The sequence below is a fragment of the Trichosurus vulpecula genome, chromosome 3 (genome assembly GCF_011100635.1).
Source record: "Trichosurus vulpecula isolate mTriVul1 chromosome 3, mTriVul1.pri, whole genome shotgun sequence".
Classification (NCBI taxonomy): Eukaryota; Metazoa; Chordata; class Mammalia; order Diprotodontia; family Phalangeridae; genus Trichosurus; species Trichosurus vulpecula.
This window is the reverse complement of record NC_050575.1, coordinates 101,782,938-101,796,079: the sequence shown is the minus strand read 5'-3', so window position 1 is coordinate 101,796,079 and position 13,142 is coordinate 101,782,938. Positions and strand designations below refer to the sequence as shown.

Below are 13,142 nucleotides of genomic sequence, written 5' to 3'. Positions count from 1 at the left end.
GGAGGCTGCATAGTAAAGAAGGGGCCAGAATGAAGTAGCATTAATTGGACAGAGTGAGTTTTGTGCATTTTGAAGATAATAAACACTTTAGTAGTCCACAGGAGAGGCAAGGCTAAGGCTCTAAAAAGGAATATAAATCAACAAAGGGTGGTAATCTCTTTAACACACAAAATTCTCACTTAAATGGTGACGATGCTCATGAGGATGAGAAGAGATCCCCAAGACTTTTTTAATATCAGATGTAAAGAGATAAAAGCAGAGCATGTAACCAAGAAGAGCAAAATCTTACTGGTTCAAACCTGTAAGAACTGTCAGAAAGCTAATGGACAAAAGTGAGTTGAAGTTTATGAAAAAATGATTCAAAAAACCAAATTCTTAGGTATGTAGAGGCCAGTTACTACTGGGAGTCTTTCTCACTTGGTGAGACCTATCAAAGAACCCAGGGTTACATCTGTCCGAATCATAGTGAGGTATCAGGGCAGGACTTCAGTGGAGGAAGAAAAAAATGAAATTTTCTTTTAGCTGTTTGCAACAAGAAGATTAGCAAAGAAGGGCATAAACGGCCAATGTAATGGGGAAGATGATGATGTTAAGAGATGACAAGTGGAATTGATTCAGCATCATAGGCCTAGAGTTTGGAGGTTGTTAAGTCTAGCTCATTGTACAGATAGGAAAGTGAGGTACTGAGTGGTTAGTTACTTGGCTTGCCAGAGTCATTCAGCTAGTAAATGCCTGAGGTGGAGTTTGAAACCTCATCCAGCACACTGTCTATCACACTGTTGTGCTTTTGGTCTGCACATGAAAAGTACTGTAATTGAAGCCCACCTTAGGAGAGAAGATCGTTTGGGAGCTTTTAGCCATTTAAATGATTTCAGCTATTCTGGCGAAAAATGAATTATACTCCCAGAATCCTGTGATCTTGAGGACCATTATCTCAAAGATGGAGGGTATGGTGAATTTGAGAAAACTACAGTGAAGCCTCATGCTACTGTTGACAAGATGAAGTAATAGCGCTGGACAATGGTATAGGTTGGTGATTGATAGCTGGTAGCACTTCACTCAAAGAGTGCTAATCAATGAGTAGTTAACTTGAAGGGTCTGACATGTTACAATTACCTTGTCCATGTCTGTGTCCTGTTCCACATTTGTATTAGTTGGCTAAAGTCAGAGAGAGGGTGTGTTTATTTAGATTGGTGAAAAGGATTTGTGTTCAGAATTTCAGTTGAGCCTAAACCAGCAAGATTTAATTTACAGGGATAAATATAAGATGCTTCGTTTACATTTTTATAAATTCATCTACATAAGAATAGGATGAGGAAGACATGGCTTAACATGTACTTAATGTGAAAAAGACCCTAGGACAGAACATTATACACAACCACAGATATATGGATTCTGTGATGATCAATCCTAGTAGACTTTGTGCTTCTCACCAATGGAAGGTGCAAGGACAACTCCAAAGGACTCGTGATGGAGAGAGCTATCTACATCCAGAGAAAGAACTGTGAAGTATGAATGCACGTTGAGGCACACTGCTGTCCTTTTTTTGTTTTCCCTTTTTTTTTTCTCCTTTGTTTTTAGCTTTTTTGGTTTTGTTTCTTCTTTCTCCTGATCCATTCCATTGGTCATAATTCTTTACAACTTGACTGTTGTGTAAATAAGTTCAATGCGAAGTTATATGTAGAAGATATGTCGGATTCCATGCCGTCTTGGGGGGGCACGGGAAGAAAATCTGGAACTCAAAATTATGTGGAACTGAGCGTTGTAAACTAAAAATAAAAAAATCCTAATTATAAAAAGAAGAAAGAAAAAGGCCCTGGGAGTTCTAGTTAATCAGAACTGTGACTTGGCAGCTTAAAATAAAAAAAAAAAACATTCACTCAGATCAAATTACCCTTAAGATTTTCTGAGGGAAAGGAAGAGGACTAGACTCTGCTGGTCAGGTTACATGTATAGTATTAAGTTTAGTTCTGAGTATCATTTTAAGAGCTCCACCGAGAAACCAGAGGGCATCCAATCTTCATGACGAAATAAATGACTTAAACACATATTTTACAAAGAATGGGTGAAAGAATTTTCTAAGAAGTCAGAGATGTCCAACAGTTGTACTGGGTACGTTGTCAGGATATAACACTGGAAGTATTCATGTACAAGAAGTTCATTCAGTGCCCAAAAGGATCCATCAAGAGGGAAGTTCAACCTGAGAACTTATAAGGTCCCTTGACTTAAGACTTAGAGAAGTTTTCAAGGGATAGTGGAAGGGGAGGAATCTTGTGCGAGGAAAACACTACTTGATCACATAAGCAGTGGGGGAGGCGCTGTGGGTTTCAGAGCCAAGCAGTGACGTCATGAAATGTATTTAGAAGAGATCATTTTGGCAACATGCAGGACGGTTTGTGAGTAGGAAGAAATTTTTCAGTTCTCATCTTCCCTTACACACCATGTAGCTTTTGATACTGTTCACCCCCACCTTCAAGATCCACTCTACTCTGCTGATTCTCACCCTGATTCTTAATTGCTTGTTAGTCTCCTTCCCTGGCTTCTCATCTTCTTCCCACATCATTTAATAATTCTCCAAGCTCCCATCTTTTGGCCTTTAATCTTCTATCCCTACTTTTTCTTTTTTTACCTCTTTTTTTGTATTTTAAAATTACATTTTATTTTTTTATTTATGTAATTTATTTATCTTTAGTTTTCGACATTCACTTCCATAAGATTTTAAGTTCTGAATTTTCTCCCCTTCCTTCTCCCCCCTCCCCAAGATGGCATGCAATCTGATATAGGCTCTATTTATACATTCATATAAAACATGTTCACATTAGTCATGGTGTAAAGAAGAATTAGAACTAACATATCCCTACATTTTCTCTCGCCAGTCTCCTTTCCTCCCACACTTTCAACTACTCCCTCTATGAAGTTAATTTTCAACATACATCTAAAACACTCTTAAATACATCTCTGTGTTGAAGTCCCACTGGAACCTCAAATTCAACATGACCATAGGAGAATTTATTAACTTCCTATCTATATTTGGGCTTTTATACCACCTGTATCCTTTGAGCTGTCTTTGGACTCTTCCCATCCTGTCAGTTTGGTTTTTGGGGGGGTGAGGTGGGGAAGAGGTTAATAATCTTTCCTGTCATCTTTCTATTTCCATGCCACCATTTTGAGATAGGCCTTTATTACCATCCGCTCTAGACAGTGGCAATAAGTTCTTGATAGGATTTTCCCACTTGTGCCTTCTTTCCAATTCGTTTTTCATACCACTGCCAAAATAATTTCATATGCCTAGAATTAGTCATATTATTCTACTCAAAAAATCTTTGTTGACGTTTTTGGTTTTTAAAATTTTTCTTTTTAAAAAGTCTTTTATTCTGAACTTGACACCCCTCCCCTAGCCCCCACCATTTTTGTACACACAGCAGAACACAAAAAGAGGATTCCATATGAAACCGGGAATCTCCTTCACAACTCTTGCTTAATAAAAAAAAACAACCCTATACTTCCACAGTCTGCTTTCACAACCCTCTTGTCTGTTTCCTTCTGAACTCTTCTGTGAATTTTAAAAATGTTTCAAGGGCCCTTTTTACATTGGCATCACTATTGCGATGCCTCCTCTTCTCCATTAACCAAGAGAATAGAGAGGAGGGAAAAAGCCTGATAACAGATGAGCGTAGTCGTGTGTATAAAAATGTGTGTTTCTGCAGCTTGTGTCGGTCACCTCTCGTTAAGATGTGGGTAATGTTATTTCATCACAGGTCTTCTGAAGGCCTAGCTGGTCATTACATTGATCGGAATTCTTGAGCCTCTCTGAGTCTTTTTCTTCGCAATATTGTTCTTGTATAAAAATTGTTCTCCTAGTTCTTTTCATTTCACTCTGTCGATTCATACTGCCTGGGATTCTCTGAAATAATTTTGGTTATTTCTTGTGGCCCAAGAATATTGTATTACATTCAAATATTATTTTGTTAAGCCATGCTGCAGTTGCTTGGACTCTTGTCCCTGCACAGTCCCCTCCCCCTTCCCCTCCTCCCCTTTATAATCTTCCCTTCAGGATAAGGAAGTTTTTGTTGTTGTTTGTGACTGTTCCCTCCCCACCTTTTTTCTCCATTAAGTTTGATATAAAAACATGTGTCATTCACTCCCCCATCCCTTCTATGTTTCTGTGTCTTTTATACACCCCAGTTATAAGACAATAATTTCCACTCACTTCTTCCTCCTCTCTACACTAATTTATGCCTCTCTTTGCTTTCCTTCCATTTCCCCTTTCAGTACCCTCAAAACAGTATCAATCCACTCCTAGGACTTTTGGTTTTTTAGTTTAAGTCAGTACTCTGAAAATATTAAGGTTTTAGTGGGACACTTGTTTCTTCTCCTAGTAGATGTTAGCACTGTGTCATCATACAGCTTCTCCCAACTGCTCAAATAAATCCACCTTTCTAGGTTTCCCTGGACTCTCATATTTTGATTTTAAAGTTTATATTAAGCTCTAGTCTTTGCATCATAAATGCTTGGAAGTACTACATTCCATTTAAGTCCTTTTTTTCCTTTGGGGTATTATACTATTCTGCAGGGTGTTATTCTTGGTTGTAAGCCATATATTTTGTATTTTGTAATATTGTATTCCATAATCTCTCACTCATAACAGAAGTTACCAGTTCTTGTGTGATCCTGGGCCTGGTTTCTTAGTACTCTAATGCTTTCTGGCTGTTTGCAGTATTTTTACTTTGACCCAGAAGCTCTGTATTTGAGCTATGACATTCCTGGGGACTTTTCCTTTTGGAGTTTCAGGAAGTCTGGTGAATTCTTTCTATTTTTACTTTAATCTCTTTCTAATTTTTTTTTGTTTTTCGTTTGATTTCTTGAATTTGGTGTCCAGGCTTTTTTTTTTTTTAATCATAGTTTTGGGGAATTCTTAAGTTCTCTCTACTTGACCTGTTTTACAAGTGACCTTATATCATATGCCTTTTTTTTTTTTTTTAGAGTTGATTTTGGTCTCATTTCTTACTGTCTCATGGAGTCCTGATTTCTGTTTGATATCATAGTTTTCAAGGATTCCATTTCTTGGGGAAAGAGTTACCACTTTCTCTTCTAAAGCTGCTTATTCTCCTTGCAACTCTTCATGGAGCCTTTATCTCATTTTTTAATGTCTTGTTTCGTCTTGTCTAGGTATTAATGTAGTAGTCATAGGAAACCTGTTTTTTCCCTTGGGTCTCTGCTTGTAGTTGTTAGGGAGTTAAATTTGCAATTATTTTTATTTTTGCTTGATGTTTTCTTTGATTTACTTATCTTTCCAGCCTTAATTCCTGAATTAGCACTTTGTGTCAAGGCCACGCTTTGTCTCTTCTGGGCTTGTGGGTGGAGTGTTTGTCCCTACTTAGGTTTATCTTGGGCCCCTGGGTTTCTCTCTCTCTCTTCCCCGCCCCCCCCCCCCCCAGCCCCTTACTTCCATCTCCCAGGGTTCGGCTTACCTGAATCTTTGAGGTTAAGAGTTGTAGGATCTTCCCTCTTTGGTGTCTGAAGATAGTGCTAAGGACCTCAAGGCTCTTAGTCCTAGGCTTTGGCACTATACTGGCTGTTACTTTCTGGCACTTCTCTAGTCTCTAATCCTTTTTAAAATTTTTTATTTTTATTTTCAGTTACATATTCTCCCCCCACCCCCTTCTCCTCATTATACATGTGAAGTCATGCAATATATTGCTGCACTAGCCCGTGTTCTGGGAGAAAAAGTGAGACCAAAAACAAGGTGCTTCATTCTGCATTCAGAGTCCATTCATTCTCTGTCTGGAGGTGTGGGTAGCATTTTGCATCATGAGTCTTTTGGCGTTCTGGTGGATTAATGCATTGATTAGAGTTTCTAATTGTTTCACAGTTTCACAGTCTTTACAATTTTTGTTGTTACTTTGTAAATTAATATCCTAGTTCTGCTCACTTCACTTTGCATCAGTTTATACAAGTCTTTTCAAGTTTTTCTGAAGCCATCCTCTTCCTTTCTTACAGCACAATAGCATTCCACCTTACTCATACAATAATTTGTTCAGCCATTCCCTAATTGATTAGCGTCCCATCAGTTTCCAGTTCCTTGCCACCACAAAAAGAGCTGCTATATATATTTTTGTACGTGATTTTTTTTAATCTCCTTAGGGTATGTACCTAGTAATGATATTGTTGGGTTAAAAGGTATGCACAGTTTTATATATCTTTAGGCATAGTTCCAAAATGTTTTCTTACCTGGTGCTTCCTCAAGGGAGTCCTCCACTCTTGCTGACTCTGGAAACAGAACTTTATGTGCTACCCGTCTCTCATCATTAGCTCTCACTTTGCTTCTGGGTCCCCTTTCTGTCTAAGGGCTTCAGGCTAACTTTTTGTGCAGGTCTGGGGTGGAAGATGTCACTTATTGTGATTCCCTTTGGGTGTCTTGATAATTACTTAGTCTGGTTCAAAATTGAAGGTTTTGCCAGAGTTGGTGTCCAAGAGCTCTGGGTATCCTGTATCCTGTTCAGATAGCCATCTTGGCAGAAAATGACCTCCCTCTTGCTTTCTCAGCAAAAGTGAGACTCTTCTGCTCCCTCTATGCAGTACACTTGAAGCAAATTGGATTATTCTTTATCTGTCAAACGCTGCACTCGGCCTATCTCTGTCTGTGCCCTGCTCCCTTTGCCTGGAACATCATCTGCCTTTCTATTGAATTCCTTTTTTTCTTCCCCTCTGTTGAATTCATACCCATCCCCTAAACCCCGGCTAAAATGCCAGTGCCTTTCAGGAAGCCTTCCCTGATTCTCCTCTCCACTGACAGTGACCTTCATCTTTGGACCGAACAACATTTGCTACCTCCCTATTGCACTTACATGATAGTGTCTATTGTAGTTATCTGTATTTGTGACTTTTGAATACCATGCAAGGTAAAGATTTTATTTTATCTAAATTTTGTATCTCCCTTAGCACCCAGCAAAGAGCTCTGTACACAGTTCCACTTAATAAATAGAGTTGGTTTTGTCTCTTTTTTTTTTTAATGAAAGAGGATTTGAGCAATTTCCAGTAACTCTGGGACTGAGTAATTCGTTGGAAATGAGTAGCTTGTTAGGAGGGAGTTGTTAAAAACAGATACCAAGTACTTTGGAGGTCAGGAAGACCTCAGTGTTTGGGAACTTGGGCCATGGGACACTGAATGAGAAACTCTCTTGACTTAGCCGTATTTAGTTTAAGCATTCAAATGGAAATGTACTAGGTATTGTAGGGGAAAGGCATAGCCTAAGATAGGGACTTGGTAGTCTTCCCTCTAAGTAATGAAGACAGTTGAAAGATTGCCTGGTGAAACTTTAATTTGGTGAAATACTTCTTTTTTAAAAACCTGTATCTGGATAACCTGTCTCAGATGAGATAGGGGACTGATTGCCTAACAGCTTTCCTTCTCTCGGGATAGGCCTTCAGTTTATTGGATAGTAGGCTTATTGCAGGTCCAGGAACAGATGCACAGTGTGACTTTTTTCAGCTACGGCCTATTGGTCAGAAACCAATTTGGGGAGTGGTTCGGTGGTTGGAGCCCAGGTTGGGGAAGTGGTTTCATTGTTTGGGGTTCAGGTTGGGGCAGTGGTTCAGTGGTTGGGTGCCAGGTTGGGGAAGTGGTTCAGTGGTTGGAGTGGTTCAATGGTTAGGACCCAGGTTGGGGTAGCAGTGGTTTAATGTTTGGGGCCCAGGTTGGGGCAGTGGTTCAGTGGTTGGAGTGGTTCAATGGTCAGGACCCAGGTTGGGGTAGCAGTGGTTTAATGTTTGGGGCCCAGGTTGGGGCAGTGGTTCAGTGGTTGGGTGCCAGGTTGGGGAAGTGGTTCAGTGGTTGGAGTGGTTCAATGGTTAGGACCCAGGTTGGGGTAGCAGTGGTTTAATGTTTGGGGCCCAGGTTGGGGCAGTGGTTCAGTGGTTGGAGTGGTTCAATGGTTAGGACCCAGGTTGGGGTAGCAGTGGTTTAATGTTTGGGGCCCAGGTTGGGGCAGTGGTTCAATGGTTGGGGCCCAGGTTGGGGCAGTGGTTCAATGGTTGGGGCCCAGGTTGGGGCAGTGGTTCAATGGTTGGGGCCCAGGTTGGGGCAGTGGTTCAATGGTTGGGGCCTAGGTTGGGGCAGAGGTTCAGAAGTTGGGGCCCTGTTTGAGACTGTGGCTCAGTACCAGAGTCATTGTGGGGGACTGGGGGTTCAGTTCTCCTATTCTTTCCTATCAGATGGTTTTTGGGTCATAGAGAATAAACCCTACTTGTTTCTCTTACCCCATTCCTTAGAACTGGGAGAGGGCTATTTCCTTCTCCCCAGTTGTCTTACCTCAGGGTAGAAGGTGGGGAAGGATGTCTTGAAACATCCAACTGGGGGAAGGGAGGAAAAAAGATTACTATAAGTAGTATTGGTTCAGGTTATCTGACCCTTGATCCCTGGCCCCATATCCCCAGATGGCCCACTGTGTGACCTCGGTACAGCTGTCCGTCTCCTGTGACCATCTCATCGATAAGGATGTTGGCTCCAAGTCCGACCCACTCTGTGTCCTGCTACAGGATGTGGGTGGGGGCAACTGGGCTGAGGTGAGGAAGCTGAGGTACATAGAAGGAGAAAAAAGGGGAGTGGAAAGGGCTGAGGGGTTAAATATCTATACTTATTAGTTTGGGGCCAGTTACCCAGGTCCGGGGGCAGGAGAGGTTATCTCCTATATATGGTTCTCTGATGAAAACTAGTGAGGCTAACCAATCCTGCTCTTGAGTAACCTCATTGATCTACATAGATGGGGCCCAAGGTGCCTGAGAAGGTGAGCACGGGAGAAGAAATAGCTGTCATTATATGGCATAGAATTTCAGGAAAAGTGAGAGAAGAAGGAAAAAGTGGGTTATCCTTTCCAGGGCAAGGCTTATGGGCTCTTGGGAAGATCATGTCTTTAGGATGTGGGGTCCCTTAAGGAACAAAGGCTGGGGGGAAGTAAGGGGGTTCTTGTCCTTACTAAAGTGGGGCCCTAACTACATCCCCAACGAGTTCCTCCTTAGCAGATCCCTGGTGGGCTTAGTGACTTCCCCCTTCCTTTGGCTGTGCCTCCTAGCTCTGTCGGACAGAGCGTGTCCGGAATTGCTCCAGCCCCGAGTTTTCTAAACCACTGCCAATCAACTATCATTTTGAAACGGTCCAGAAGTTGCGTTTTGGTGTCTATGACATTGACAACAACACTCCTGAGCTGGGAGATGATGACTTCTTGGGGGGAGCTGAATGCACCCTAGGACAGGTAAAGTAAAATACCTGGGAATGTGGTATAGGTATTGGGGAGAGGGGGGTGCTCCTCTAAGACACATGCAGGGAGAATGAGGTCACTCAAGATGAAAGGTAGTACAGCTGACCAGGTCTGAGATGGTCTTAGAAGGGTTTTATCATGGCAAAGTCTAGAGTGAGGAGTAAGAATTCTGTCTTAGCTTCCCATCTTTATGTATTATCCAGGGAAGTGGGGTTCTGGGGGCCCTTGGATCGATCTCAAATTCTTAAGAGCATTAGGCCCTTTTTTCAGTTGAGCTGAGTCTGAGGGATCATCTAGGCCCTAGGAATGATTTTGACTCCATCACCACCCTCAGATTGTATCCAGCCAGACGATGACCCTGCCCCTAATGTTGAAACCTGGGAAGCCAGCTGGGCAAGGAACCATCACGGTGAGAAAGTATGGTGCTGGGGAGTAGAGGAGCTTCTGGGTCTAGCCTGTGGCATATACATCACTGAACTGAGGTTGCAAGAGAAACTACTCCAGGCTGATTCTTAGCCTTCCCTCACATCCAGATCTCAGCTCAGGAGGTGAAGGACACTCGAGTGGTGACCATGGAAGTGGAGGCTAGGAACTTGGACAAGAAGGTTTGGAGGGAAAGGTTTGGAGAAACGGGGAGGGGGTGGTTAGCCCAGCTTGCCTCAGGAAAGGGAATTGACCATTGCTGGGCAAGAGAATGGGAGATTTTAACCCTAGACATGTTGACTCTATTTTTTTCCCATTTGTGCCATCAGAGACCTGATCAGTGTTTTCTTGGTCCTATCAGGACTTTCTGGGCAAATCTGATCCATTCCTAGAGTTTTATCGACAGGGTGACGGAAAGTGGCATCTGGTCTACAGATCTGAGGTGTGTGGGGGACCTATTAAGGGAAGAGTGAGTGCTTTAGCTCATCTCCTGGCCTGCCATTGTAGGTGGAAAACTGGCATTTTGGGGGAAGGGATGTTCTGCTGTGGGTTGGGGCTGGAGTGGACAGGACCTTGATTCAAAGGACCATAACTTTCACATACCCTCTTCCCTAGGTGATTAAGAACAATCTGAATCCTACATGGAGGCGCTTCAGTGTTCCTTTACAGCGTTTCTGTGAGGGAGACCCTAGCTTGCCCATCCAGGTGAGGAGGGACAGAGATCTTGGTGGCCTACACCAGGGCTGAGACCTTTTAATGGGGATTCTGCTCAAGCTGACTGAACAGTCTTCATGGTAACTGTTTGTATTGCACTTAGGGTTTATAAAACATTATTCCCCTTTTATGGATGAGTGAATGAGTTACCCAAGGTCACAGCTACTAAATGTCAGACCTGGGATACAAATTCAGTTCTCTTGTGGTCCCCAATCCTCCCATGTAGGTGCGCTGCTCAGACTATGACAGTGATGGCTCTCACGACCTCATTGGCTCCTTCCAGACCAATCTGACCCAGCTGCAGGGCACCCCGGTAAGCAGTCTAGCCATACCCACTCTACACATTCCTTGAATGGGAATATTGGGGCCGATGGTGGGGTGGGGGGTAGAGGTCCTAGACTAGGGTTCCATAATTGGAATTCTCCTAGTACAGTTGTAGTATTTTACAGTCCTCAAATCTAATCTCCCATATTTGTTCACCTTCCCTCTCTGCCCAACAACAAATCATTCTTTTCTCCTTTCTCCCTGTCAGGTGGAGTTTGACTGTATTCATCCTGAGAAGCAGCAGAAAAAGAAGAGTTATAAGAACTCAGGGACCATCCGGGTTAAGGTCTGCCAGGTAGGGCTCTTTCTTCCACCCTCCCAGGCCTCCTAAACAGTGCCCCTAGTCTTGACCCCACTTTCCTCCTTGGCCACCAGATTGAGGCAGAGTTCTCTTTCTTGGACTACGTGATGGGTGGCTGCCAGATCAATTTCACAGTGAGTATTTGGTGGGACAGTGGGAAACTGATTGTAGGGGAGGGGAGAGGGCTTTAGTGTCTGGGGTTCCCCAAAGATGCAGTCACGTCTTCTTCTGCCTTCCAGGTGGGTATGGATTTCACTGGATCCAATGGGGACCCTTCCTCTCCAGATTCCCTGCACTATTTGAGCCCCTCTGGGGTGAATGAGTACCTGACAGCTTTGTGGAGTGTGGGATGTGTGGTACAGGACTATGACACGTAAGTCCAGCCTTAGTGATCGAATACCCCAGACCCCTTATGGATTCCTTACCAGATGTCCCCTTTTGTTATCTCAACCCCTGGGTGTGGGGGGCAAAGGGGAGAATGGGCAAGGACTCCCCTCAGCTCCTCTTGTCTTCCTTCCACAGGGACAAACTGTTCCCGGCTTTTGGATTTGGGGCCCAGGTGCCTCCTGATTGGCAGGTGCGCCCTCCCTCATCTGTCACCTTTGACCTCAGGGTTGGGGAGTAGTCACTATCTTGGTGAGGGAGGGGTCAAGGAAAGACAGGATTTTCCACTGAGAGAAACATTAGAGATGATCTAGTCCAGCCTCCTTATTTAACAGAGGAAACAAAGCCTAAGGAAGAAGCATGGCCTTGCCCTTGGTCATAGTTAAGTATGCAAAAAGATCTTATTTCCACACTCAGGTCTCTCATGAATTTGCCTTGAACTTCAATTCCAGCAACCCTTACTGCTCAGGTAAATTTTTGTCCTTACTCTAGCTTCTCTCTTTCTCCCAAATCTATGTTCCCCCTTCACTTCTTGCCATTCTCCAGGCATCCAAGGTATTGTAGATGCCTATCGCCAGGCCCTGCCCCAGGCCCGACTCTATGGCCCCACGAATTTCGCCCCCATTATCAACCACGTAGCCCGATTTGCTACCCAGGCTGCACAGCAGGGAACTGCCTCGGTGAGAAGGGCCCATGGTGTTTGGGGTGTCCTGTGGTACATGAGCAGGGAGGATATGGGATGGCTTTAGGGATAAGACCCCTCTTCATGACACTGTGACTTTGGACTCTCCAGCAATACTTTGTGCTGCTCTTGCTGACGGATGGGGCTGTGTCTGACGTTGAGGCTACGAAGGAGGCCGTGGTCCGGGCCTCACACCTGCCTATGTCTATCATCATCGTGGGTGTTGGGGGTGCCGACTTCACAGCCATGGAGGAGCTGGATGGGGACGGGGGTCCTTTGCGTGCCCGCAGTGGAGAGACTGTTGCCCGAGATGTTGTCCAGTTTGTGCCTTTCCGCCAGTTTCAGAATGTGAGCCAAGGGGATGGTCTTTGGAATTTGAGGGAAGACAGATCAACCCTGGGTTGAGGGAAAGGATCAGCTACCTGATATCTCTTACTTCCACAGGCCCCTCGGGAGGCGCTGGCCCAAGCAGTCCTTGCAGAGGTGCCCCGGCAGCTTGTGTCTTATTATAAGGCGAAGGGCTTGGCCCCCCACAAGGACCCAGCACCAGCCCCCAAGAACTAATAGACCACAGCAACCAACTCTCTGCACATGACTGTGCCTGTGCCTCTTGCTTTTCCTGTCAGTGGGAAGAGGAACAGAGCACCTGTCTCAGGTGTGGACATTTGTGCTTGCTACTTCAAGTTATATGTATGCCATAGGCCAGGACACTCTCAAGCCAACCTGGCCCCAGCACATTTTGTATCTTTTTATATTTGTATACATTATGCTTCTTCTGCATTCCTCTCTTCATCATGTATACACATCCCTTGTGCTTAATAAAGATTAATCAAAACTGAACTTCTATCTCTTTGTTCTGGTGTAGGCCCAGGGGAAGGAATCATTCTTGGTCAATACCATGCAAGAGACTTGTTGAATGCTATTTGGACCCATTTACTGAGCTGTGACTGTAGAGCCTTTTGTGTGTGCAAAGGCCCTGTGCTCCATGACCATTTGTTTGAGGATTCTTATTCAGCTGTGGGTTGAACTAGATGGCTGCAAAGACCTTTGAGCTGGG

At 43.8% G+C, this 13,142-nt stretch overlaps 1 protein-coding gene across 4 annotated transcripts in view; it reads left to right on the top strand.

Moving 5' to 3' along the window:
- Positions 1–12,925, top strand: part of LOC118845017 (RNA-binding protein 12) — a 36,120-nt gene extending 23,195 nt beyond the window's left edge. For all 4 annotated transcript variants that reach the window (XM_036753036.1, XM_036753039.1, XM_036753037.1 and 1 more), the window contains 15 exons: positions 8,437–8,565; positions 9,072–9,251; positions 9,592–9,666; positions 9,791–9,862; positions 10,042–10,122; positions 10,296–10,385; positions 10,621–10,707; positions 10,927–11,013; positions 11,094–11,153; positions 11,259–11,392; positions 11,542–11,596; positions 11,821–11,872; positions 11,950–12,083; positions 12,197–12,433; positions 12,530–12,925. In XM_036753036.1, the coding sequence (XP_036608931.1) occupies positions 8,437–8,565; positions 9,072–9,251; positions 9,592–9,666; positions 9,791–9,862; positions 10,042–10,122; positions 10,296–10,385; positions 10,621–10,707; positions 10,927–11,013; positions 11,094–11,153; positions 11,259–11,392; positions 11,542–11,596; positions 11,821–11,872; positions 11,950–12,083; positions 12,197–12,433; positions 12,530–12,649 (1,593 nt within the window). In that variant the 3' untranslated portion in view covers positions 12,650–12,925. The remainder of the gene's footprint in view (positions 1–8,436; positions 8,566–9,071; positions 9,252–9,591; positions 9,667–9,790; positions 9,863–10,041; positions 10,123–10,295; positions 10,386–10,620; positions 10,708–10,926; positions 11,014–11,093; positions 11,154–11,258; positions 11,393–11,541; positions 11,597–11,820; positions 11,873–11,949; positions 12,084–12,196; positions 12,434–12,529) is intronic.
- The last annotated feature ends 217 nt before the right edge of the window (positions 12,926–13,142 follow it).